The 23,892-nt window shown below is 39.0% G+C and overlaps 1 protein-coding gene across 3 annotated transcripts in view; it reads right to left on the reverse strand.

The window, feature by feature from the left end:
- Nucleotides 1–2,343: 2,343 nt before the first annotated feature.
- LOC101480080 (MORN repeat-containing protein 4) overlaps nt 2,344–23,892 on the reverse strand; it is a 33,624-nt gene continuing 12,075 nt past the window's right edge. For 2 of the 3 annotated variants that reach the window (XM_004571792.3, XM_004571791.3), the window contains exons 3-5: nt 21,773–21,887; nt 17,519–17,628; nt 7,357–15,230 (exon numbers count right to left, since the gene is read on the reverse strand). In XM_004571792.3, coding sequence (XP_004571849.1) covers nt 15,082–15,230; nt 17,519–17,628; nt 21,773–21,887 — 374 coding nt within the window. In that variant the 3' untranslated portion in view covers nt 7,357–15,081. Of the gene's footprint in view, nt 2,441–7,356; nt 15,231–17,518; nt 17,629–21,772; nt 21,888–23,892 lie in introns of those variants that run through there. The other variant, XR_013098828.1, reaches the window with a different exon arrangement.

Raw genomic sequence — 23,892 nt, forward strand, 5'->3', positions numbered from 1 at the left:
AAGGATAAATCAGCACCTTCTTGTCTATTTGACCATGTCCTTAACATTGCTTTAAGCTTTGAAACAGTATAAACCAGTAGGTTAATTGATGAGCACTGACCAAATCACAATTCTGTTTGTCCCCAGCTAAGAGGATGCCACTTGGTAGAGATGGAAAACAAGCAAGTGGACAGTATATTTGCTGGGCTGACATTTACCAGGTAGTCTTAAATCCAACTTTTTAAATATACATAAATTAATAATCCATCCGTCCTCCTCATCCGCTTTATCCGAGGCCGGGTCGCGGGGGCAGCAGCCTAAGCAAAGAGGCCCAGACCTCCCTCTCCCCAGCCACCTCCTCCAGCTTATCCGGGGGAACACCAAGGCGTTCCCAGGCCAGCCGAGAGATATAATCTCTCCAGGAGGCCCTCACCCGATGAAGCCAACAGAACCACATCATCTGCAAAAATCAGAGATGAGATTCTGAGGCCACCAAAGCGAAAGCCCTTCGCCACTTGGCCTGAAATCCTGTCCATAAAAATTATGAACAGAACCGGAGACAAAGGGCAGCCCTGGCGGAACCCATCATCCACCGGTAACGAGTCCGACTTATTGCCGGCAATGCGAACCAAGCTCTTGCAACGGTTGTATAGGGATCGAATGGCCCGTAGCAACGGGCCAGACACCCCATACTCCCGCAACACCTCCCACAGGACACCCCGAGGGACACGGTCGAATGCCTTCTCCAAGTCCACAAAACACATGTAGACTGGTTGGGCAAACTCCCATGCACCCTCAAGTATCCTTGAGAGGATAAAGAGCTGGTTCAGTGTTCCACGACCAGGACAAAAGCCGCATTGTTCCTCCTGTATCCGAGGTTCGACTAGCGGACGAACTCTCCTTTCCAGCACCCTGGCATAGACTTTCCCAGGGAAGCTGAGGAGTGTGATCCCCCTGTAGTTGGAACACACCCTCCGGTCCCCCTTCTTAAAGATGGGAACCACCACCCCGTTCTGCAGTCCATGGGTACTGCCCCTGATCTCCACGCAGCATTGCAGAGGCGTGTCAACCAGGACAGCCCTACAACGTCCAGAGCCTTCAGGAACTTGGGGCGGACCTCATCAACACCAGGGGCTCTGCCACCAAGGAGTTGTTTAACTGCCTCAGTGACCTCGCCCCCGGAAATTGGCGGGTCATTCCCCTCATCCCCAGACTCTGCTTCCTCCTCGGAAGACGTGTCAATGGGATTAAGGAGGTCCTCGAAGTATTCCTTCCACCGCCTGACAATTTTCTCAGTCGACGTCAGCAGCGCTCCGCCAGCACTATACACAGTGCAGGTAGAGCACCGCTTTCCCCTCCTGAGACGCCTGACGGTTTGCCAGAATCTCTTTGAGGCAGTCCGAAAGTCTTTTTCCATGGCCTCTCCGAACTCCTCCCACACCCGAGTTTTTGCTTCAGCCACTGCCCAAGCCGCATTCCGCTTGGCCTGTCGATACCTGTCGGCTGCCTCTGGAGTCCCACAGGCTAACCAAGCCCAATAGGACTCCTTCTTCAGCCTGGTGGCTCCCTTCACCTCTGGTGTCCACCATTTGGTTCGGGGATTACCACCACGGCAGGCACCAACCACCTTGCGGCTGCAGCTCAATGCAGCAGCTTCGGCAATGGATAATGGATAAATTGAATAATCAATTTATATTATGTAAAAAAAGATTGTTTGATCATAAGAGCTCTGGCCCTCCCTATTATTGAATTTGATACATATTGTAGGCTACCGGAACTATATGAACAGTTGGTTCATATTAGCAATTAACATTGTGTTGCAATTGTTTGATTAGAAAGCAACTTCTTTAAGTGAATATGCAACCTGATCATTACCAGAATTAATGTGCATTGATGTGATTTCAGCCTGACTCGGTAACTTTTACTAGGCAACAGTGGTGATAACAACATGATCCTAGTTTTATCTTAAAGTATGCTTTTACTGTTGGTTTGAATGAGGAACCTCTAGCAGCAGAAATCTTATTCTGCACAGTTCGTTTTTAAGTGCGGAGTCAAAAATGACTTCACCAGGACATTCTACTATTGAACCATGTTTTTATATTGATTTATGCTGCTTTAAGACTTAACCTACTTCAGTGATTATATTCATGTGAAATGCATATTTCAGCATTTGTGGAGTTTAAAACAAGCTTTAAGTTAACCATTGGCGGCTAAAAATAGCATGTAATCTGTAGAAAGTAGATTGGAGTGGGACCAGTGGCATACAGGATAGCATCATGAGCGTAAAAACAGAAATTCCAGAAATCAGAATTCAAAGCAGCAATAGTGTGTGTTGGAATTTTAATTCATTGGAACAGCACTCACCTTCTGGAGAGGATAGGCTCTGCTGTCTCTCCCTATCAATCTCCACCTACACTGTGCATTTAGTCTGAATGTCCAAGTTCAAGCACCTTCTTCAGGACTGAAAAAAAAAAAAAAAAAAGGCTATTTGTCGCAGATTACTGCTAGAACCTACTAGAGATGGATTACATCTATCTGACCGTCAGTGTATGGATTTTTTTCCTTGATGGATGTTGAATATGTATATCATGTCTTCATTTCCCTTGGTACTCCCACCCCCTACATCCTCTCCTCTCCTCTGGTGTTTTAGCTAAGCCCAAGTGTTATTCCTCCTCTCCAGCATTTACACATGCAACTCCATCCCTCTCACCCTACTGCAATCTGCTCCACTCCGGTTTTTCTTGTTTCTTGTGCCTGAAGCACCTGCAGGGAGAAGGCGGCGGCATGTTGAATGTGAAAATATCACCATAAAATTAATGTGTCCTGGTCTTAAAATCAAGACGTGCTGTGATGACTAGCCTGAGGAGGAACTGTAATAAAGACTTGATTTCATCATGTAGAGAATGAAATGAATATGAGGCTCAGACTCTTTGAATTTGGGGGAATTTTAATGTATAGTACTTGTAGAATACTTCTGCACAAAAGCCCAGTATGTGTGTTTCTTTGCACATTTTGTAATGTTAATGTCAAAAATCTTACAACATCTTGTTGCCCTTTGCATAAAGTATGCTCATCATCAGCGTTAAGGCACGTACTACTTTTTACACCATACTGGAAAATAAAAATACAGAAGGTCCATTTGTTGTCAGTAGACATCTATGCAACACTCACAGACTGTATATAAAACATCAGCATAGCTTCTGGATGTGAAAAAGGAAGCCAAGGCTTATACTACAGTCAGACCAGGGAAAGCAGTTGGTAGAAACTGCAGAACGAATAAAAGTCTTGCAACCACCTGCAATGAAGTTGTGATCTTGTTGCCTTTCAAATGGTTATTTCAAAGACCCGTACCAGGTTTGCAAACACTTTTCCATCTTCAAAGTGACCTTGTTGTGTCAACACAGTGATAAAACTGAATGACGAAGACATTTTGCCATTAGTTTGTGATTGAATGGGTCCAACTGGGTTTCTAGTTACAAGTTGTCTTATTTTTCCTTCTGTGTCATTGACCCACAAAATCATGCATTTTTTCTACTGCACAGTAGAGCAGGGGTCTCAAACTCAAATGAGCTGCAGGCCACTTCTGGCACCGTCATCTCATTGGAGGCCACTTTAGTGTCCAAGTAGTACAAAAAAACAAACACGAAAACACCCACTAATATTTCCTAAAATGTAGTGTTTTGTTTGTTTTATTTAATTCCAAATATTGTGTAACAAGACAAAATTGCAAACATGAACGGAATTTTTTTCTCACTCTCAGCTATCTGAAGCCTTTCAGTTTCAGTTTCATTTGTCAACATTACAATGAAATGTATTTGATGAGCAGAAAAAAACAGTATAGTACAGTAGTTTCATTCAACTACCAAATAAACAGCTCTTTCTGGCCAGACACGTGGCAGCACTTTTGCTACAATTTTGTTTGTATTTAACAAAATAAAAATGCAGGCATAAGCGTACACTTTAGCTTTTGACTGTAAGTGAAAACTATTTTCTTTCCAAATAAATCTCTCACTGAACTAACACAGCCAATCCCTCAACATGTTTGCATTCTCTTGTTACCTCGGGCAGGTCCGCGGCTCCGAACCGTGGTAAGGAGACCTCTGGCTAATACTTTGGGTTCCGTGTCGGGCTCGTAGCCGGGAACTAGCTTTACTGTCTGGGTCAACTTTGCTAGCGACAGACAGAAAGAGGCATTGAAAGGCTGCTCCAGCAGATCTTTGTTTCGGAGGAAAACACGAACACAGTGTACAGTCGAATCTTAATTTCTTTTTAATTTCTACTCAGTAGCACCTCGTACTTTTCTCCTTTTTCTCCCTCCCTCACGCTCACACACACACAGCGGGAGGGTTGGTCCCACATGTTCTCCCTGCAGCAAGGACTACACCGCCCATGAGGCTACAGTCTTAAAGGGCCATGCCTGTAACACTCTGCCGTCGTATTAAATCATTTTTCATATAATAATAATTAAAAAAATATTTCTTCACATCAATATGCGGGCCGCAAGTAGAGGTGACATGGGCCGCAAATGGCCCGCGGGCCGTGAGTTTGAGACCCCTGCAGTAGAGGGTGACTCTTGCATCTAATTGTATAGTTTGATAAAAATGACTTGTTGGTTCACCTGATCTGTGACCTCACAACCCTTTTCTGAAGAGTTCATGATCTGTGTCCCTAGTTTGAAATCTTACTGAGTAAAACACGACGCTGGTTTTGTAGGTTATGGTTGCTGTTAAGGTGAAAAAGGAGGCTAAACCAGGAGATGCTACCATGCGGCTGACAAGCTGACAAGCTGGGAAAATCATCAAAGACCCCAGTCACCCATCACATGGACTCTTCACCCTCCTGCCCTCTGGGAGGCGCCACAGGAGCCTCCGGACTAAGACCACCAGGTACCGGAACAGCTTCTTCCCCACAGCTGTCAGACTCCTGAACTCTGCCTCCTGACATCTGACCCACGTTAAACTCATGGACTGAACATACACACACCCACAATGGACAACTGTACCCTCAAACACAATAATAACATGGACTGAACCACCACTCACAACCACTAGCACTTTATATAGCCTCTGTAGAAACTATCTACACCCTCACTTATCTTAACTGCACTACTGTATAGCTCTGTGTAAATAATCATTCTGTACATTCGATAATTTTTAATCCTACAACTGTTTACAACTTGCATAGTTCCCATTTCTGTATAGCTGTATATCCCAGATTCTGTAAAGTTATTTATTTCATATTCTGTATAGTTTTTCATATTTATATCCTGTTCATATCCTGTACATAGCTTGTACTCACTACAGCCTGTACATACTTATAGTTATAGAATATTCACAACATACTTCATACCGTGTACATTATAACATACCATAATAGACCCATTTCTGTAATATACTCACATATCTATATTATTGCTAATATATATTGTAATATATCTATATCACTAAAGCACTTCTGGATGGATGCAAACTGCATTTCGTTGCCCTGTACCTGTGCATGTGCAATGACAATAAAGTTGAATTCTATTCTATTCTATTCTATTCTATTAGCCTGTGAGCATACAGCATTACCACTCACAACAGGACAGTAATAGCAAAGATGATAAGCCCGAGGCTTCACAGTGGGTTTTCCGGTGGCTTGGTCCATCGTTTATATACAGGCTATAGCAACACTATGAACGTTAATAGACTCAAACTGATTCTCACAGACTCTAAGTGTATTTGAAAAGCATGGGCATGCAGGTTGATGCGGTGACTTTTAATAAAAGCTCCTGGAACCAACATTCTCGCAGTCAGTGACTTAATTTACCATGTGTGGTAAAGCAAAGTATCCAGAGAATAAAGTGATATTTTGAATATTATTCAACTTTTTTTTTGTTTTTTGGGATTAAACATAGTCGAGTTGAATGATTACGGGGTTTTGTGTTTTTCGCAAGGAAGTTTTATTTTGACATCAAATGCTGTTCGTGAACGTGATGACAAATGGGAAACAGCCCCAGAGGCCCCCCTGATAAATATATACCCTCAGTGTATTTAAGAGTTTCCTGCCCTATCTATTTCATTTGAATACCCTGCGGTTGCTTTTGCAATGACAAGATCACACTGGACTCTCTCCTGGTAAAGCTCTAATGTAAGCCTTCCCCCAACAATACATTTAGTATCTTCAGGTTTCATCATTTAATTCCAAAAATGGACAAATGTCTGTGTGAATTCGGTTCCTCTCAGACTCGTGTTTTCTCTCCTGGCTGGCAGGTCTTAGAATCAGCTGATTTGAATAAGAAGCAGCCAGTATCGGGGTGATGTTTATGTCTAACCTTTCTGCCTATATCGTCTCATCCTTGAGCTGCAGCTTATAGCGGAAGAGTGATGGCTGCTGAAATTTTTATTTAGCAGATGAATATACCTATTATATAACTCCCCCAGCGCACTCAGGCATCCATGCATTGACTCAAACACACATACACAAACTCCCAAAAGTGCCATTGTAGAGCAATTAAAACAGGCAAAATCCACGCTTTGTGTATCTGTGCCCCCCTCTTTCTTCATACACCATTTTTTTTTAAATTTCTCACAGCTATACGTGCAGTGACAGGCCTCTCTTATCAGTATGCTGCGTGCACTTCCTCTCTAAACATGGCCAAAGCTTTTGGGAGCCGTGAAGCTTCACTGATAAGATAAGAGACAAAGCCCCCTCTCTTTAAGGAAAGCATGAAATAGAAAACAGGAGATCCCTCCCTGTGGAATTAGAGGGATAGAATGGAAGAAGAGAAGCGATGATGTTTGGAAAATGAAATTTAAAAACCACGTCAGATGTGATCCACGAGGTTGGGGGGGGGGGGGGGGGGGGGTCACTTTTAGGAACAAAAGAAATGCACACAAACACGCATGTACATCTTCCACTGGTGGTGTGTTACATGAATATGATCTGCAGAGCATATTTAAATACTTTGCCATGGAAACAGGCTCCATGATTAGGGGCAAATAGGCAAAACTGCTGCAGCACTTGGGATTGAGATGATACAAATTAAGGGAACTCTGGACGGTTGCCAAGGAGACGAAACAGGCGGAGGGGTTAAAGTCCAACCTAAACACACCTTAAAGCTATTTTAGTGACAGCAGAGCAGAGAGTGGGTGGGGGGAGGGGAGGATGAAGCAGGGGGAGGGGTGGTGGAGGTGGGCTTCTGACAGCCGAGCTCCACGAATAATCGTTAAACCTGCTGAGATGTGTGATCAGAGTTCAGAATCCTTCCATATGTCTCCGCATGTGTATGCGTGTTGACTTGTGGTTGTGTGCACCTTTCGTTGTGCCGTTCCAGTGTTTCATGTCTCCCGGGGGCCCTCGCACCACAAACACAAAAGGCTCACAATCTGGTTCGGTTTCATGCATTTTCTTTATTGTTTTGTCTGTGGATTCACTTCCATCTAAAATACCAAACACTATTCATCTTTTGTTTCCATGACATCATCATCTTAACAACAAATTCATCAGAAACAACAACACAATGTGACTTTATGGCTTCGTGACATCAGCGAGTCTCAGTTTCCAAATGTTTTTGCAGTGTTTAAAGGTGCTAAAACGGGGACGTGGCCCCACGTGAGACGACATAAAACATGCATCTGTGAAACTTCTGAAAAAGAAAAAAAAGCCCAGTTACTGAGTTTTTATTTACAGAGATAAGTTTTGGTTATCAGTTGTTAAATTTGTCTGCAAGTTTATTTTTAGTCAACAATAGCTTTTGTTTATTTTTCATCAAAATTAATATTTGAGCTCATGACTGAACTTGGACAAATGATTAAATGCCTAAAACGTTAAATTTTTCTCCTTCAGTTTTCATAAAAGACTGAAATGCTGCTCATGTGTAGCATGTGTAAATGTGTACAGTATGGCACCTGAAAAGAGACATGATTAAAGCCTCTGAGAAGCCACAAGTTGACCTTTGATCTGTTTTGAAAACGTAGTTTCACAACAAAAAACGCTCTGTAATAGGAAAACTAAATTCAGTTATGATACAAGAAAAATAAATGCATTATGCAGACTTGTATCTCCTGATAAAGATCACGGGGAGTGTTTACAATTAGAAAAACCATTGAATGGACCTAAAAGGGGACCAATTTTAACCTCTGCATTGTGATTGGACTCTGGATTATTAGCCTGAGCTTTTGGCTCACAAGAATTTTGTGCACAGACTTAATAAAGTGAAACTTTAAACAGCATAATAGTTGACGGGGATACATGGGGAACAACATGCTAGGTCACCTTAGAGATTGTATTTTTGCTTAGAAAGGAAAGGAACCCTGACTATGAAAACATGTATAGATTAAACACTGCAGATTAGTCTGACTTTCAGTTTTACTTCCAGAAAATACTTCAATTAGTCATATTGGTCAGAGACCAATGTGCAAGGTTTACTGGCGCCTTCAGTCATCCTTTAATAACCAGTAATATTTCTGAACACTTTTTGCTTCAAGTGCAAAAAGAGATGGGTTCCTATAACCTAATTGCAGGTCTTTTGCAGAGTGTCTTTTTCCTACCACCTTCCTCCTCTCCAACAGGAAAGCTGGTTTTTTTTTTAACTGGAAATTGCAAACAAAAGCAGCACACTGTGACAATTTTTAAACCTCTGGTTTGTTAGAAATTTGGACCGACTCAGTTTTTAAATCAATAAAAGCAAACTATGTGTTTTGACAGCGTGCTTTAGAAACAGCAGCCACAAGCTGAACTAGTCAGGGTTCTTTTTAACAAGGCTGGTAATCATATTTTAGTGCAACTATTTTCAGTTGACAAATAACTTTTTTTTTTTTACCTTAAACAGTAAATGTCATTTACTTTGTGTTGATTGGCTTCTTTGACCAAACAGTCCTGAAAAAACTCTAATCTGCCTCTAATCTGTGGAGCTTTCCTTTGGCTGAATTAGCAGAAGTGCTCTCATCAGGCTGTCAGCACACAGAACTGAGAGACGTTCAGTCTTTTTAATGGCTCAACAATTATTCCCTCTAAAGGGGTACTGCAGCAATTTCATATTCCACTTAAATGGGTGAAATTCAGTCAGCAGAGGCTGACATATCCTAACTTTAAACTATGTCAACACAGGAGGCATAACATAAGCAGCACAATAGCTGCTCTAGGATTCTCTGTTTCTACACAGTATGGAGGTGCTGGCTTCACCTCATTCACAATGATTTTATTTATGTGCGTGAAATGGAAGAAAATACACTCAAAGTACAAACACACCTTTCTGGCCACCAAATGTGCAATACAAATGAAACACAAACTGCCTTCTAAGCAGAAAGCTGAACTGATTAAAACAGAAGCATATCTGTTCCATCGGAGATCAGATAGACGACTGAAAACCATGCATGAAATATTTCTCTGCAGAACAGCCATGCATCCCTAGTCTGGATCATGCCCCAGTGCCGAATCCTAAATTTCCCATTATGCAGCTTGATAGGCTTTTTTATAACGTAAAGCAAGTTCTGCTTATTTCAAACAAAGTTGCCAGAGAGCCCCTTAAAGACACCAGTTTTACTCCAACAAAAGCTATTGTTGTATATTTTCATGGCGTATTTCAGGATAAAATCTCGACAGCAAGATAATGTAAGACCTGAGCCATTTTTTCCCTTTGTTGCTGAAAACTTTAAAAAAAAAGTCCAAAAAATCTCTAAAATCCAGATATTTGGAAAAACCTTGTGTAATGTTTCAGTTTCCATCTCTCAGGTATTTAAAATACCCAAAACAAATATGAAGGCATACTGTGAGTGAAGGCAGTGAGTTGGTTGTTACTCATCAGGCAATCATCTCACCAGTGTGATAAACTGGTAAACTGCTGCCCTTCAACCCCACACTCATGTTTTCCCTTTATTAAGCACAAACACAAAAACACACAAAAAGACAAAAAGATTTAAGACAAAGTAATAAGAGTAAGTAAAACAGTCAGCCGGTACTCAAAGCACAGTAGAAGAAGGTTTTTGTTCAGGCACTCGATTAAGTAACTGTGTCTCATTTTTCATAAGCAGTGTTGATTCTCTCACTTGTTGAACAACTGTTAAAGAGCCCTGGATTGCTCTCGCCCTATTTTCTCATTACAGTGGTGAATATGGTAATGGGCTTGTTTTTGTTTGTGCCGTACATAAGGACAGTCTAAGCACAAGTGTGTGCGTGTTTGTGTGAAAGAGTGTGAGAAGTAAATACTGTGGAACTAATGAAATTATAGACACTGATTATGTCTCCATTCCTCACACATGTGTGTGAATTAAGTGTCCGTTTCTCTCTATACAGACTCAGGCAATGCCTCTTGAAAGAGAGAGAAAATATTAAAATGTACATGCAGCTCAAGACACCAAGAATAACAACAACAATGGATTCCTGGTGTAAATGAAACAGTCAGAGAGCCTCAGTAAAAAAGAAAGAAAGAAAACTGTCCTCAAAAATGGCATTTCACTGTTAAAATAACCCATTTAAAAGGCATCGAGTCCTCAGACTGTTAGAAATCCCACCTAAAACGGTATTCACTTTATTTCATTCCATCCTTTTGCATAAAAAATTAACTGTTCTTTGTCTTTATGTTTACATTTTGATGAATGATCCTTTTAAGAATATAATAAACCACAGCACTCCCAATTTATAGCTACCACTTGAAGTGAGACTCATGGTGGATTGATGTATGTGACGTAACTACTAATAGATTATAATTAAAGGTTAATCATAGGCTATTAATTTTAATATTCAGTAATTATTTTATTTAATTGATCATAATTTGGGGTTTAATAAGAGAAAGTGCTGCTGAAGCTGGGGAAGGAAAAGAATTAACCATTAAAGACACAATAGTCTCTAGTAAGGACTAATCAGACACAATGTGCTGTTTACACTGCTGACAAAAATAACTGAAGAAAATGAATAAATGTGACTTTGGACATTTTGATATGGATCCTGCTGCTCTTTGATGCTGCTGTGTTTGCAAACAAGCCTAAAGGAAAGACTTCTTAAACAGCTGGAAGCAACTTATATATCAGCTGCAGTTCAAGGTGACTCTTGTTCATTTAACCTGTTACAGTGTTTTTTAAATGCAGTCAGTTTTCAGTTTCTACCTAATAATTTTAAGATTAATCAATGCGGAAAAGCCTAACATGCAAGAAAAAAAAGGAGAACCTTGTTTGAAATGATGCCGAAATGTGCAGAAAGTCATATTTCTAGCCTCTCTCCTGTGTACAGAATGTGTGCACAAAATATTTATTTTTAGGGTTTGAATTATTTCAATCACTATTTTAAACTGAAGAAGAGTCAAATTTGATTAGTAAGACTAATTTCCTAGTGTTAGCGTATCTTTGCACAAAGTTGGGGAATAACATGAAAGAGCAGAATAGCTTTGTCTATAAAATATCACACTTTCAGTTAAATAAAATTTATAGGGTAATCATAAAGAATTATATGAGAACTTAAGAATCACTCACTGCCCACTGCCTAGGAGAAGATTGAACAATGTTAAGTCAATTAAGCTACTTAGCTTAATCTGGCTTTAGCATCATACTTGGCACAGATGTGGACATGGCACCAAAACGTAAAACTATTTCTTAGCGTATTATTATTTATTTTAGTGATCTTAGATAATCTAGTGAGAATTAAGAGTTGAAATGCTTTGTTTTTAAATCAAACAAATAAAAAAAACCCCAAAGAAAACAGTTCAATGTTCCTGTGACTATCAATTTTAATTCAAGACCTCACATTCTCCTTTTAGGGGCAGGGATAGCTCAGTAGGTAAAGTGGTCGCCCCATGATCGGAAGGTCGGCGGTTCGAATCCACTTAACGGCTACCCTGAGGTACCCCTGAGCAAGGTACCGTCCCTACACACTGCTCCCCGGGCGCCTGCTTAGTGGGCTGCCCACTGCTTCACTGAGTGGAAGCAGTGGGTCAAATGCAGAGAAAAACAAGTAATTTCCCCATGGGGATCAATAAAGTATCCATTATTATTATAATGTTCCAACCAGCTCTAAAAGCTATGGCAGATAGCATGTAACCTAATTCTCTCTTTAAGTCCATAAACTGTCTCAAAGCTACATTCTTAGAGATCGTTTGACTTTTTCTGAAATATGTGAATTCTGTTTTAGGGTGGATTTAGATGGCACCCTCATTAATAATTAATACTCATCACAGTGAACCAATGATTTCAGTCATACCCACATTAGAAAGCGTAACTTTGCTAATGCTGAGAGACAGTCATCTGTGTTAATATCACATGGCAACTTTTAAAGTTGAGGTTTTAAGGTGCATTTTAAAGGGTTTCATTATCCTCTTTGTTTTCTAAGACTGTGAAGGAACATGGGATCATTCAGTTAAATACAATACAGGACAAAGTTAAAAGATTCTTTATGAACATAGTCACAACATTTTTGTCTGAAATAATACAGTGAATAAGACTAAAGATTATTCCAGTGGAAACCCAGCCCACGTCATCCCCTAATAACCGCATATGTTTGACAGTTTCTGTTTGGATCCCAAAGCCAATTAAAAGGTGTAAGATGCCTCCATCACTTCAGCTCTTTTAGATGTCGCTGTCAAACTGGTCAGCAGGGAAGACATCGGCCCCCAAACCACATCCCAAATTAATTGCACACTGGAACATTCACGTAACTGACACTTAACTCCATTACACGTTGAATACCCCAACCCCCACCCACAACAGTACGACTACATTCACACACACATATATATATAGCACATCTACACCACCAGTCTCATTACATAGATGGCCACTGATTCCCAGCAGGTATGATACACATAAAGTATGTGCTACTTACTTTTTTCGTTTGTTTGGGGGGGGTAGGATACACAAACTGTAAACATCAGATGAGACTCCAAAGTGACATAATTAAGGGTTGTGAAGAGTAAAAAAGAAAAGTGCATAGAGCACATTACAATATGTTTTACCTTGCTGGAAAACCTTGGCCTATGTGAAGATTTGCACTGCAAAAATACACAATGTTTTTGGTTCATGGATTTTGACATAAATTGAGGTTACATTTTGACATTTAAAAAAAGAGGCATAATCTTAATGCTGTTTCTTAGAAAATGGCTCAAATTTCACGCAGAAAAAGGTGCACATAGTTCTCCCACGAAACCCTTCAAGTCATTTGAGCCTCTCCTTCATCAGATGGCCCTCCCTTTCACCTACAAAGCCTTTCTTTCCTGACAGAGCAGGAAGCTCCTCAACTGCCGGTGGAAGGAAAATCTTGCTTTCAAACATAAATTGCATGCTATTATCAAATTGCACCTCCAAAACAGAAATTGTACTCATTATTGCAGCCTGTGACAATGCTGGCACTCCCATTCTCCTCACTATTAATCCCCATCCTCCCCCCTCCCAGCTTCCTCTCTGATAATAAGCCACTGATTCGGGATCAGCTGCAGCCGCTTGGCACTGTGTGTTTGGCACTGAGGAAGATGTTCCTGCTGTTCTGTAATCAGACTGAGCTGTAACGGCACTGAGTGAAAAGGACCACCAAACGCTGCTCACATCGTCTCTAACCAAGGCCCTCATGACATCTCTCTGACTCAAACTGAACAATCTGTATTCTCCTTAGAGCACCAATAAGAGGTCAGAAAAAAAACACGCATTTTAAAGGGAAGGTAGGAAACCCAGAAAGTACTGATCTGGTGAGCTGATGTTCAAAACAAGTGCTGATATGAAAATAAACATTCCTTTCATTGATTTATTTCAGATTTAGTGGTAAGTAAGAATGAAGCCTGTTGACACCTTTTTGAATAGTTTTCCCTTATATTTAATTTGACTAAAAACAGGCAATCCATTGTTGTGTAAGTTTCCTTAGAGCTGACCTATGTGGACAGTTCTCAAGCAGTAACTCATTTCTCTTTGTAATTGTAAATTTCATTTATACAAACAGTACCTGAAACTGTAAGCTTTGTTTATATATTTGCAGTGTCAGCTGACTTCTGCTACACTGTCTCAAGCAATGAAGTAAATAACAGCGTTCCACTTATTCATGGTCTGTATTTTGACTCTAATTAGAATCACATGGCAGAATTCTTTGAAATCGCTCATTAAAATCTGAGACCTATAAAATAAAGTTTTTAGACATTTTGTTCTAAACGTATATGAATGACTTCATTTCCATGTGAAAGCATGTCAGTGCTGCTGAAACACTAATTCAAGTGACTAGAATTGAGTACTGAATCTACTGTTGCTTTTGTTCCTAAATGAATAATCTCTTATTAAATCAAATACGTTTGTATTTTTTATGTTAGTAATGAAAATGTGCCTGTCCCCTGTTTGTTGGTTGTCTGCTGTGTAATGCAATAAAGTTACTTTTTACCACATTTACGTCCTTTGTTATAGCCATGGTCTGTAGCGCTCTGCTGAATATTTGAAGACAAAACAGCTCTAACACAAGTTTTACATCAATAAATTTGAATAAAACTGTGATTAAAAATTAAAAATGTAATCTTTGGTTTTAAACCAGTTATGACTTTTATATTTGTTAGGCTTGAGAATTCACCAGTAAAAATAAACATTAAATCAAATCAGAATAATTTGTTTTACTTTTGTTTATCTACCATTTGTTAATAGTTAATTTATTCAGAAATATAAAGTCTCACTATTTTTTTGTGCACTTTCACTTTGAAACATAAATATTGTCTTCTTTTTTAAAATAAATTTAGGTCACTTTAAACTCACATGTCAGATATTCTTTTGACATAAAACTCACCAAATCAGTGTTTACTGGAAAACGTCCACATGCACTTCTGTGTTTTGTCAGATTACCTGACCCTGAAACAGATTTAGCACCAGTGTGTGAACTGAACATTAAATCTGCGTTTGGCTCAGCAGATCCTGATTCAGTGGCTGTGTTGACAAAACTTAAGGGAGCCATTCATTTCTTCTCTGCGCATACTGCATGTTACATGAATGAGAGATAGAACAGACGTATAAGAATAAAATCCTAAAAACTAACTTACCAGTCCAACAAAAAGTGGATGAGAAGGAGCCAAAGAGTAATAAAATTAAAGGAAAAATTAAACACCTCAAACCAAGGGGGTAGTGTTGGGAGGATGATTCTGGTACTGGGGCACTGTGGGTGATGTAGTCCACGTCACATGGCCAGAGCTCGGGCCTTGGCAGCTGCCGCCTGCGCCCGCTGCACAGCTCCCTGGCTGTTCTCTCTCTTCATCAGCTGGCTGGTCTCAAACAGACCCTCGTGGGTGCCTCCTCCGGGGCCTCCGTCCACAAACGCCAGCACTCCTGCACCACACAAAATTCTCATCATGCATTTTATCAAAGCAAACAGGTACGGAGGAAACTGACTAACAGCCATACTCGAGACACAACTCACTTCATCAAACAAGTGACACATGGCCAGAAGTGTCAGATCTGGCTGCCTTTATGGACTGTTTTGAATTTTCTGTCTCTGAAAATAACTGTCTGCTTTAGCAGGAAATGTAATTGCTGCCTGGATTAATGTTCACTGGCAGTGTGTCATGTTCTTATGCTTCACAGAAGTCAGAAGGAGGGGGTTCAAAGGGTGGATGGTCCATGTACACAGCACAGACTTTGACTCTGAAGGCTGCTTTCGCATCTTTGGGACAAGTTGCCTGGCAACTACTGGGGAGTCCAGCAGGTTATTTGTAGCCTGTCACATAACAGCCCCTAAAATGACAGACTGTCATCTTTACTCTTGAGCTTTGTACAGATGTAACAAACAAGAAACAAAGTGTTAGCTTTGGCTTGAAATAATGTGGTAGAAAGTTGTTTTTTGCTACCTTTGCACGAGGCCAGGAGAGCAGTGTTTATGCTAAGCTAAGCTAACCAACTACTGGCTTCATCCAACAAGCAAGAGATTAAATCAGTTTAGTTCCCAACATGTTAAAATATTGCCTCAGTGTTTAGGAGATCACATGACAAAAACAACGAAAGTGGATACAATACCAAAAAATTGCTAACAAAATTTAAAGCAGCAAAGAAAACGTATTAAAAGCCTTCATCAAATGAATTTATACAAGAAATGTCCGCTTTCCCTCCTTCTTCATATTTTAAATGTTCTTCCCTACATTACTTGTGCCTGACTAAAATAAAACAATCACACCGACACAATAATTCTGAACAAAAAAATGAAAACTTGTATATCATTTGTATTGTAGTTCATTCATTCAAAAGTCTTTACATTTGCTTAGTAAGCATGTTCATTTAACTGTTATACAACCTTACGTCTGTTCAGCTTCTCGTTAACGCAAACATCTAATCAGCCTATCACTGAGCATCAGACACCGAGCGACAGAATGGGGAAGAAATGTGATTAAAGTGACTTTGAATGTGGCACAGTTGTTGATGACACAAAGAATTAAAGGAGTTCTGAAGGCAAAAAGGGTTCCAATTGGCAAGGTGTACCTAATAACATATCCATTGAATGTATATCATGTAGTCAAAATATCTCAACTTTATTCTCAACCCCTTTTTTTGCCAGTGTTGGGGGGGTGGGGGGTGTTCAGGGTAGCTGAACACCTTTTGTATTGTGGCAGAGCACCCCACCCAAGTATCTGATGTATCATGTTAAGCTGTTAGAACTCAGCAGTGTAGCCAGGAGTTTGAGCAGTCACATGACCTTTGCTCTTTGAATTGGTTCAAGGCTGGTTAGGAACAGGAAAATATGTGACACTGATGTTTGGTGTGCTACTTACACCAAACACAGTATAGAACTGCTACTCAGACTCACAACAACTAAATTCTGGTCCTAAATGTGGCTATAAGAAACCATGTCAATAACTTCAAGTTAATTTTACATTAACTTTTAAATTTTAAGTTAATTTCTTCATTTGAAATACATCATCACCTCAGCTGAGAGTTGGGAACTCGGGATAATAACAATCAACAAAAAATTACATTTAAACCACCGCTCGAACCAGCTCTGATTTCTGGTCTTCAACTGTCAGGAAACTGGAGGAATCTTTATGTTCCATCTCTTTTTTTTACAAGCACAAACAAATCACCACTTGTCACACTGACACACTGATCCGCCCTCTCCACACAACAGCCTTCAAATAAAAAATGTGTTGATTACCTACAGAGACTCTGTGCCCAGACACACGGTAGCTTCAGACCAGACAATTAGCACCTTTCACTGTTTAATATAATTAAAAACACTTAAAGTAGTTGGAACCACAGACAGATAAACCACTGAGACTGGAGGGTTAGTTGAAAACATACATCTGAATTACTACCTTAATTTAATAACTTAAACAATCAAAAAAAAGCATAAACATTAAAGTCCAGCAAGCAACACAAGCCAGAGGTTTCCAAATTTAGATACTTTTAAGCTTTTCAAAATGTTTTTTCATAGACAGCATTGCAATAAAGCAGGCTTCCCTTTTAACTCACATAATACTGAAGAATTCCTCCAAATGAAATCCAAATTACCTGATACATCATATTTAAAGGTAGTAATAGAGTATGCAAAAACTAAGATGCTAGCAATGTCAATCTCATCCAAAATCTCTAAATAATCTAATAGTGAGTATCAGAATATAAGGTCTTACCATAGCCATCCACACAGCCACTTTTAAATTCGCCCTCAAACTTCATGCCATCAAAGCGAGTGAAGACGCCGACACCTTGAAACTTCCCCTGCACAAATTCTCCTTCATACCTAAAAAACATTCACATAAAAATGCATTTACATGAAAGACAGGGGCAAATTCCAGGACTGCAGAAGAGAAAAGGAACAAGTAGGTGAGTAAAGAAGGACATTTTTTTAAAAGTATGATTTTAAACTTACAAAAAATACAAAAGCTTTATTGACTCACTAATTCTGTCCTTGAGCATTTAAATTATGAGCGGTACAGAAGCACAAAAAGCTTTTGGACTAAAATGTAAAGCTGCACTAAAGTACCAAAGCTTTCCGTAAGCGTGTCATCTAAAGTTCATAGAGGCAGTGGAAAAATGTAGTTTTTCAGGGTTTCTTTTAAGAATTTAAAATATGAAATGGTTTTTTTTTGTGGTTTTTAAAAAGCCAAATGTTGGAATCTCAACATTTCTTCCTATGGCAAAAAGAATGTTTTGATTAGAAATTACAACCAAAATAACTCCAGAGAAAAGAAATATGTGAAGGAACACAACAAAATCATGTAGGAAGCAATATGGATCTGTCACTATTGCCTGATGGTGTTGGGCGTAAGGCATTGGAAAGTGATTAGGGATAAGGAGACAGCATTAAATACTTTTTAAAAAATAAAAAACTATAATATGTAACATAAAGGATTAGTTTTACATTTCAGGTAATCAGTTATTCATGCAGTAACCTTTTTCCAATAGGCAGCTTGTTACTTCATTTCTCTTTGCCATTTGCTGTTATGAAAAAATAAATAAATAAATACAAAGATAAATCAAGACTTTTGCTTTTGTCTCTGTTTATCTCCTTGTTACACAGCTAGCTAGCAAGAGCAGAAAGTACAGCTAAAAAGAAAGCTAGTTTATTTTTCCCTATAGATTGAAGTAAATTCAATAATGTACAGTAATCTACACACTCATGGGAAATAGAACTAACACGAACAAGCCAAATGCAGTTGCTACATAATGTAATCTGAAGACATGTGAAAGACTTCAAAATTAATGGTTGAATATACGACACCCCGAGGCAGCTGCTGTTGTCATTTGGCGCTATATAAATAGAAATGAACTGATTTCAATGACAAATTATACCATAACACAGACACAACCACCAAAATGTGAAAATATATATATTAGTGCTGTCGAAATTAACGCGTTAACGCAAATTAATCCGACATCAAGGTCAGCACAATTAAAATTTTTAATACAATTAACGCATCTGGAGTGTAGAATGACTCAGAATCCCCAAAAAGTTTCTGTCAACGCATTTCGGGCAGTTTGTCCAAGTAAAGTTGCCTTCGCACATGTGCAAATGGGCAGTTGATCTGGTAGTGACCAGAACCAATGAACCAATATGGAAGATGATAAAGGCACATTTGCCCTCTCGATGGGAAATTTGAGTATTAAAAAAGTAACAAGATGGAACAGTCGACCCACATAAAGTATTACGCACATTGTGCAAGAAGGAATTTTGTTTTCCCTGAGGCACTTCCAGGTTAAAATATCACATTGACACAAAGCTTACGTTAGTCGCGAATGCTGCTAGGACTTTGGCTAATACGTCGCCCAGCTTGCGACAAACCACTCACGGAGCATCGGGGACTCAATAAATTAAGTTTTTTGTTTTTTAGCCTCATAAACAGACCATGCGAAGTGTGATGTGGAGGACCCAAATGAGACAGATTAATCTTAATAAAAGGTGATTCATTTATTGAGCTAATAATCCACCACCATAAAAGCTAAACATGAAAAAAAAACAAAACTAAAAACATCGAATTACATGAACTAATCCTGGAATGACAATAGGAGGTACAAGAAACTGGGAAATACACACAGAAAGGTGATGAGGGAGTGGAAACAGCTGGGAAACACAGCAGGGAAAAATCAGGCATAACAGGACAGGGAAGGCAATGCTGAACATGAAGCACAGGAGACACGGGATTATCAAAGGAAACGAGGAAGCACAAACACTGAGAGATTAAGTCACATGAGCTTGACACAGACAAAACATAAACTAAAATGGAGACACGACAGACTTGACATGGAAGATACTAAAAGACAAAATAGTAAGTAGACAGGAGGGGGACGATAAAGGGAACTAATAACCTTGAAAACAATATAGTTTTTATGTTAGATGTCAGATATTTTTCATCTTTTTTTAAAAACTGATTGCAAACCTTTTTACGACATATAGTCTATTACTACTAACCCACCCTGTTTAACTAAACCAGACAGTATTTCAGTGAAGGAGCCAGAATCAGATCCATGGCGTATTGTAGTCACTGCTGTACAATAAGCTTAGCATGAATCTAAGTGTAGAGTGTCAGCCTTTTTAACACACAGCATGAACACAATTACTTCAGTGTCAAACAGGCACAAATTAACAAAAGGCTGAACTGCAAGAGAGCAAAGTAGGGTTAAAAAAATCAACAGGATAAGAGGGATGACAATAAAAAGCTGCATGTGAAATCCGTCTCTAACAGTCTCTTGAGCGTTTTTCCTCTGCATTGTTTCTTTAAAGTAATTGCAACGTAGTGCGCAAAACACCGGCAGTGCAACAGGAGATTTGCTCCTTTTTCAAACAACACTGGGCTTCTAATTAAACTTATTGTAACTTCTGTGAATTCAAGCTGAGTACAAAGTTCATCTAAACTAAAAGGCTTCTCAGAACTCGACAGGCAGTAACTGAAAAGATATATGTTCTCTTTATTATTCACGTAACCTTTAAATATTATTCACTTAGCCTGAAATACATGTTTTAGTGTTTCCAAAGAACTTTGAAGGATTAATCAGTTGTTTTTTGTGCAAACAAAAATACAACAGATGGCATTGAACAGGCAATACGTTGCTTCTTTATCCTATGCCGTGCTCTACTTGAACACTTCACCTTCTCTTGAATTAACTGAATCTTTATTGGGCTGACATCTTTTTTTATAAATATCTTGGGTGACAAAGCCAACAGAGAGATACAGATAAAATTCATGTATGAGGAATAAATAAAAGGAAGCAGCCAACAATAAAATACTCAACATATTGAGGCCATGAAAGCACTCAAAGTATTCTGAGGTTAAAAACTTTTTTCTTTCTGGTTTTTCTTTTTCAACTGCACAGGTCATTGTGCTACAATCTGCTTTGTATTTTTTTTCTCTGCTTATTTCTCTTTTTTTCGAGACTGGGAAACTAAATATTCAAATTGTGCATTGACTTATTCATTGTATGTAAGGACACAAAAAAGACTGACCCCTTCAGCCACCTTCCTGCCGTTAATTTTAGTGTCTGAATTTTACAATTTGTGTTGGTGATAAAAGGTATGTGAAGGATAATTTGCAAACAGTCAACAGATCCTTATTAATAAAAAAACACCTCCTTACATACTCTAATTTTAGATGAATTGTTATTCAATCTGCAATAATTTATATTATTCAGTATTGCTCTATTTGGACCTCTCCATGGAAATTCTAAGAGGCAACACGAATAACATGACATAACATATATATATATGTATATATATATATATATATATATATATATATATATATATATATATATATATATATATATAAAATATATATATTATACATATATCTGCAGACAGTTGCTGACGCACACAACCCGCCGCCACCCCAGCTCCTCTATGTCATGTTATTCGTGTTGCCTCTTAGAATTTCCATGGAGAGGTAACATAGTACAGAGTAGGTCTGCACTAGAATATCTTCTCATTGATTTTTCACCTCAGCTTTTGTGTGTGACAGTCCTTTCCTCACAGCAGTGCTCATCATGCTTCATTTAGCTGCATTGTTCTCGATGTCTTTATGATTGGATATTTTTAATCAACAGAAGCAGAGAAAGAAACAAAATCTATCCTTCTTTCAGCTCTGTGCAGAAGCTTTTTCAGTCACATGTACCACCAAAGTTAGACTGTTGAGATACTGTTGTACTCTTCTACTGTTGTATAAATTTCTCACATTGATTATTTCGTATGGAAATAAAGCTGAAAACCAGCACAAGCATTATGTACATTATTTACATGACAGAAGTAATGAAGGAACAAATCAGACAGGTTTCATTCAGGAGGAGGCTGGGGTTGTATCTTCTGTACGACATACTTATTTGCAGGTTTTAAATTTTCAGGTGCAGAGTTTCAAGGTTTAACAACCAGAGTGTGCAAAAAGTGACTGACAAACCTGGAGCCGTCAGGAAAGACCAGCACCCCACAACCATTGAAGAGGCCATTTTCAAACTGTCCAGTGTAGCACGTCCCATCGCTGAAGGTCAACTGACCCAGGCCATGACGAAGACCTGCAAGAGGATAAAAATCACCTCACCAATCACTTCCAGCAAAATAAAAATCTAAGACACGAGCAGAGAGGGTTTTTTTTGTTTTTTTTTTACAAAATCACATAAACCACACAAAAAACCCCCAAACAAAAAAACCCCAAAAAACAGCTAGAAGTATTTGAAATGCCCACTGATTACTACACACTTTTGCACACATTTCGCCCCTTACATCTCCTACTTGAAGTTAAATATACTAATAAGACTCTCTCGGGATTAACTCTTTGCACCACCAGGAGGCTCATGGTCATGAGCTATGGTATTAGCTTTGTTAAAAAAGAACCAAACAGGGCTCATGGATGCCCTCTTCCAACCTCACAACTAAAATGCATTTAGGAAGGCTTAACTAAGCGTCTATGAATTAAAACAGAATGGAAAACTGAAAGCTTTTTCATAAATGAGTGAGTTTGTTGGTCTTCTAAGAGCTTCCAATTTGTTTATGAATGAATGCTACAATGTATGAAATGGCACACAAACCTTCAGGCCATGCTTCCTTCCTCAAGGATAGAAAACAAAATCAGTGTGAAAGGATGTTACTAAGAGGTCACAGACACAGATATTGAAAGGTCCTTTTATCCCTGAAAACAGGACAATTAAGGGCTCATACCACCTACATGAGATGATTGTATCGCGTGTGTTTATATCATCCTGTATTCTCTCTTATAAATGAGAGAAGATGACATTTCTTTAACTAAAGAAATGAATAAGTGGAACCATGACAGACAGGATTAAAGGAAAAGCATGACCATGAACTTCCACCGTGGAACAAAAACAGCATAGTTTCACTCATATCTTCACAGTTCTGGCTGTTAAACATAGTGGCCTTAACAGGATATTGGTTCATTTGTAAAACACTGGTTTGACTTCTGCACATGAAGACCCAGGTCAAGACGAATGTTTTGTTTCCTCTAAAGAAAGACCTAAATTAAATTTCATATTTTCAAATGAGTAGACATAGATATTTAACATTTTCTATCACACATTCCACAATAATCTCTTCTTGAATGAAAATAAGCGGTGATGGGAAATGGGGGACCTCATGACCTGGCACATGGATGCTGTTCTGATACCTGTAGCTAGAATTTCTCAGTGTTGTGTTTGTCTGTTCAAATATTGTTCAAATATTGTTGCAAAAAATCCACATCAAACTTCAAAAGTTGCTGCCCTAATGTAATATGGTTTTATGCATATCCTTATGTATCAATTTTAAATATAAGATTTATATAAGATTTTTACATTTACACCTGCTTCAAATTTCTTTAATAAAATGCAAAAACATTTTGTGGTGATCGTGGCTCAAGAGTTGGGAGTTCGTCTTGGAATCGGAAGGTTGCCGGTTCGAGCCCCGGCTCCGACAGTCTCGGTCGTTGTGTCCTTGGGCAAGACACTTTACCCGTTGCCTACTGGTGGTGGTCAGAGGGCCCGGTGGCGCCAGTGTTCAGCAGCCTCGCCTCTGTCAGTGCGCCCCAGGGTGGCTGTGGCTACAATGTAGCTTGCCATCACCAATGGGTGGATGACTGGATGTGTAAAGCACTTTGGGGTCCTTAGGGACTAGTAAAGCGCTATACAAATACAGGCCATTTACCATTTACTGATTTTCTCTGCTGTGTGTAAAAAGAGGAAGATTTTGGAAGGTTAAACATCATTGCCTTGTTGCACATAGTTAATCTCATCCAAATATGGTCACTTCTCAAAGAAAAAAAAGCAAAAAAATGCCCGGAATGCACTGAACCTTGAAAAGAGAGTGCAGAAACCAAATGGTAATCTCATAGTGGCTGTGCCCATCTTTTAGATCTATGACATTTACTTTAAATCCAAAAGTTAATGAAAGAAATTAGATTGATAGAACTGTCATGTCTATACACTAATCAAAACACTATGTATCCAATTTGTTTAAATAAATGCAACAACAAAAATGTAGTTCATTTTTTTTCCTAAATTAAAATGCTGAGGCAGCATCTCAGCAAAT

This window comes from Maylandia zebra, linkage group LG6, assembly GCF_041146795.1.
Source record: "Maylandia zebra isolate NMK-2024a linkage group LG6, Mzebra_GT3a, whole genome shotgun sequence".
In the NCBI taxonomy this organism is placed as follows: Eukaryota; Metazoa; Chordata; class Actinopteri; order Cichliformes; family Cichlidae; genus Maylandia; species Maylandia zebra.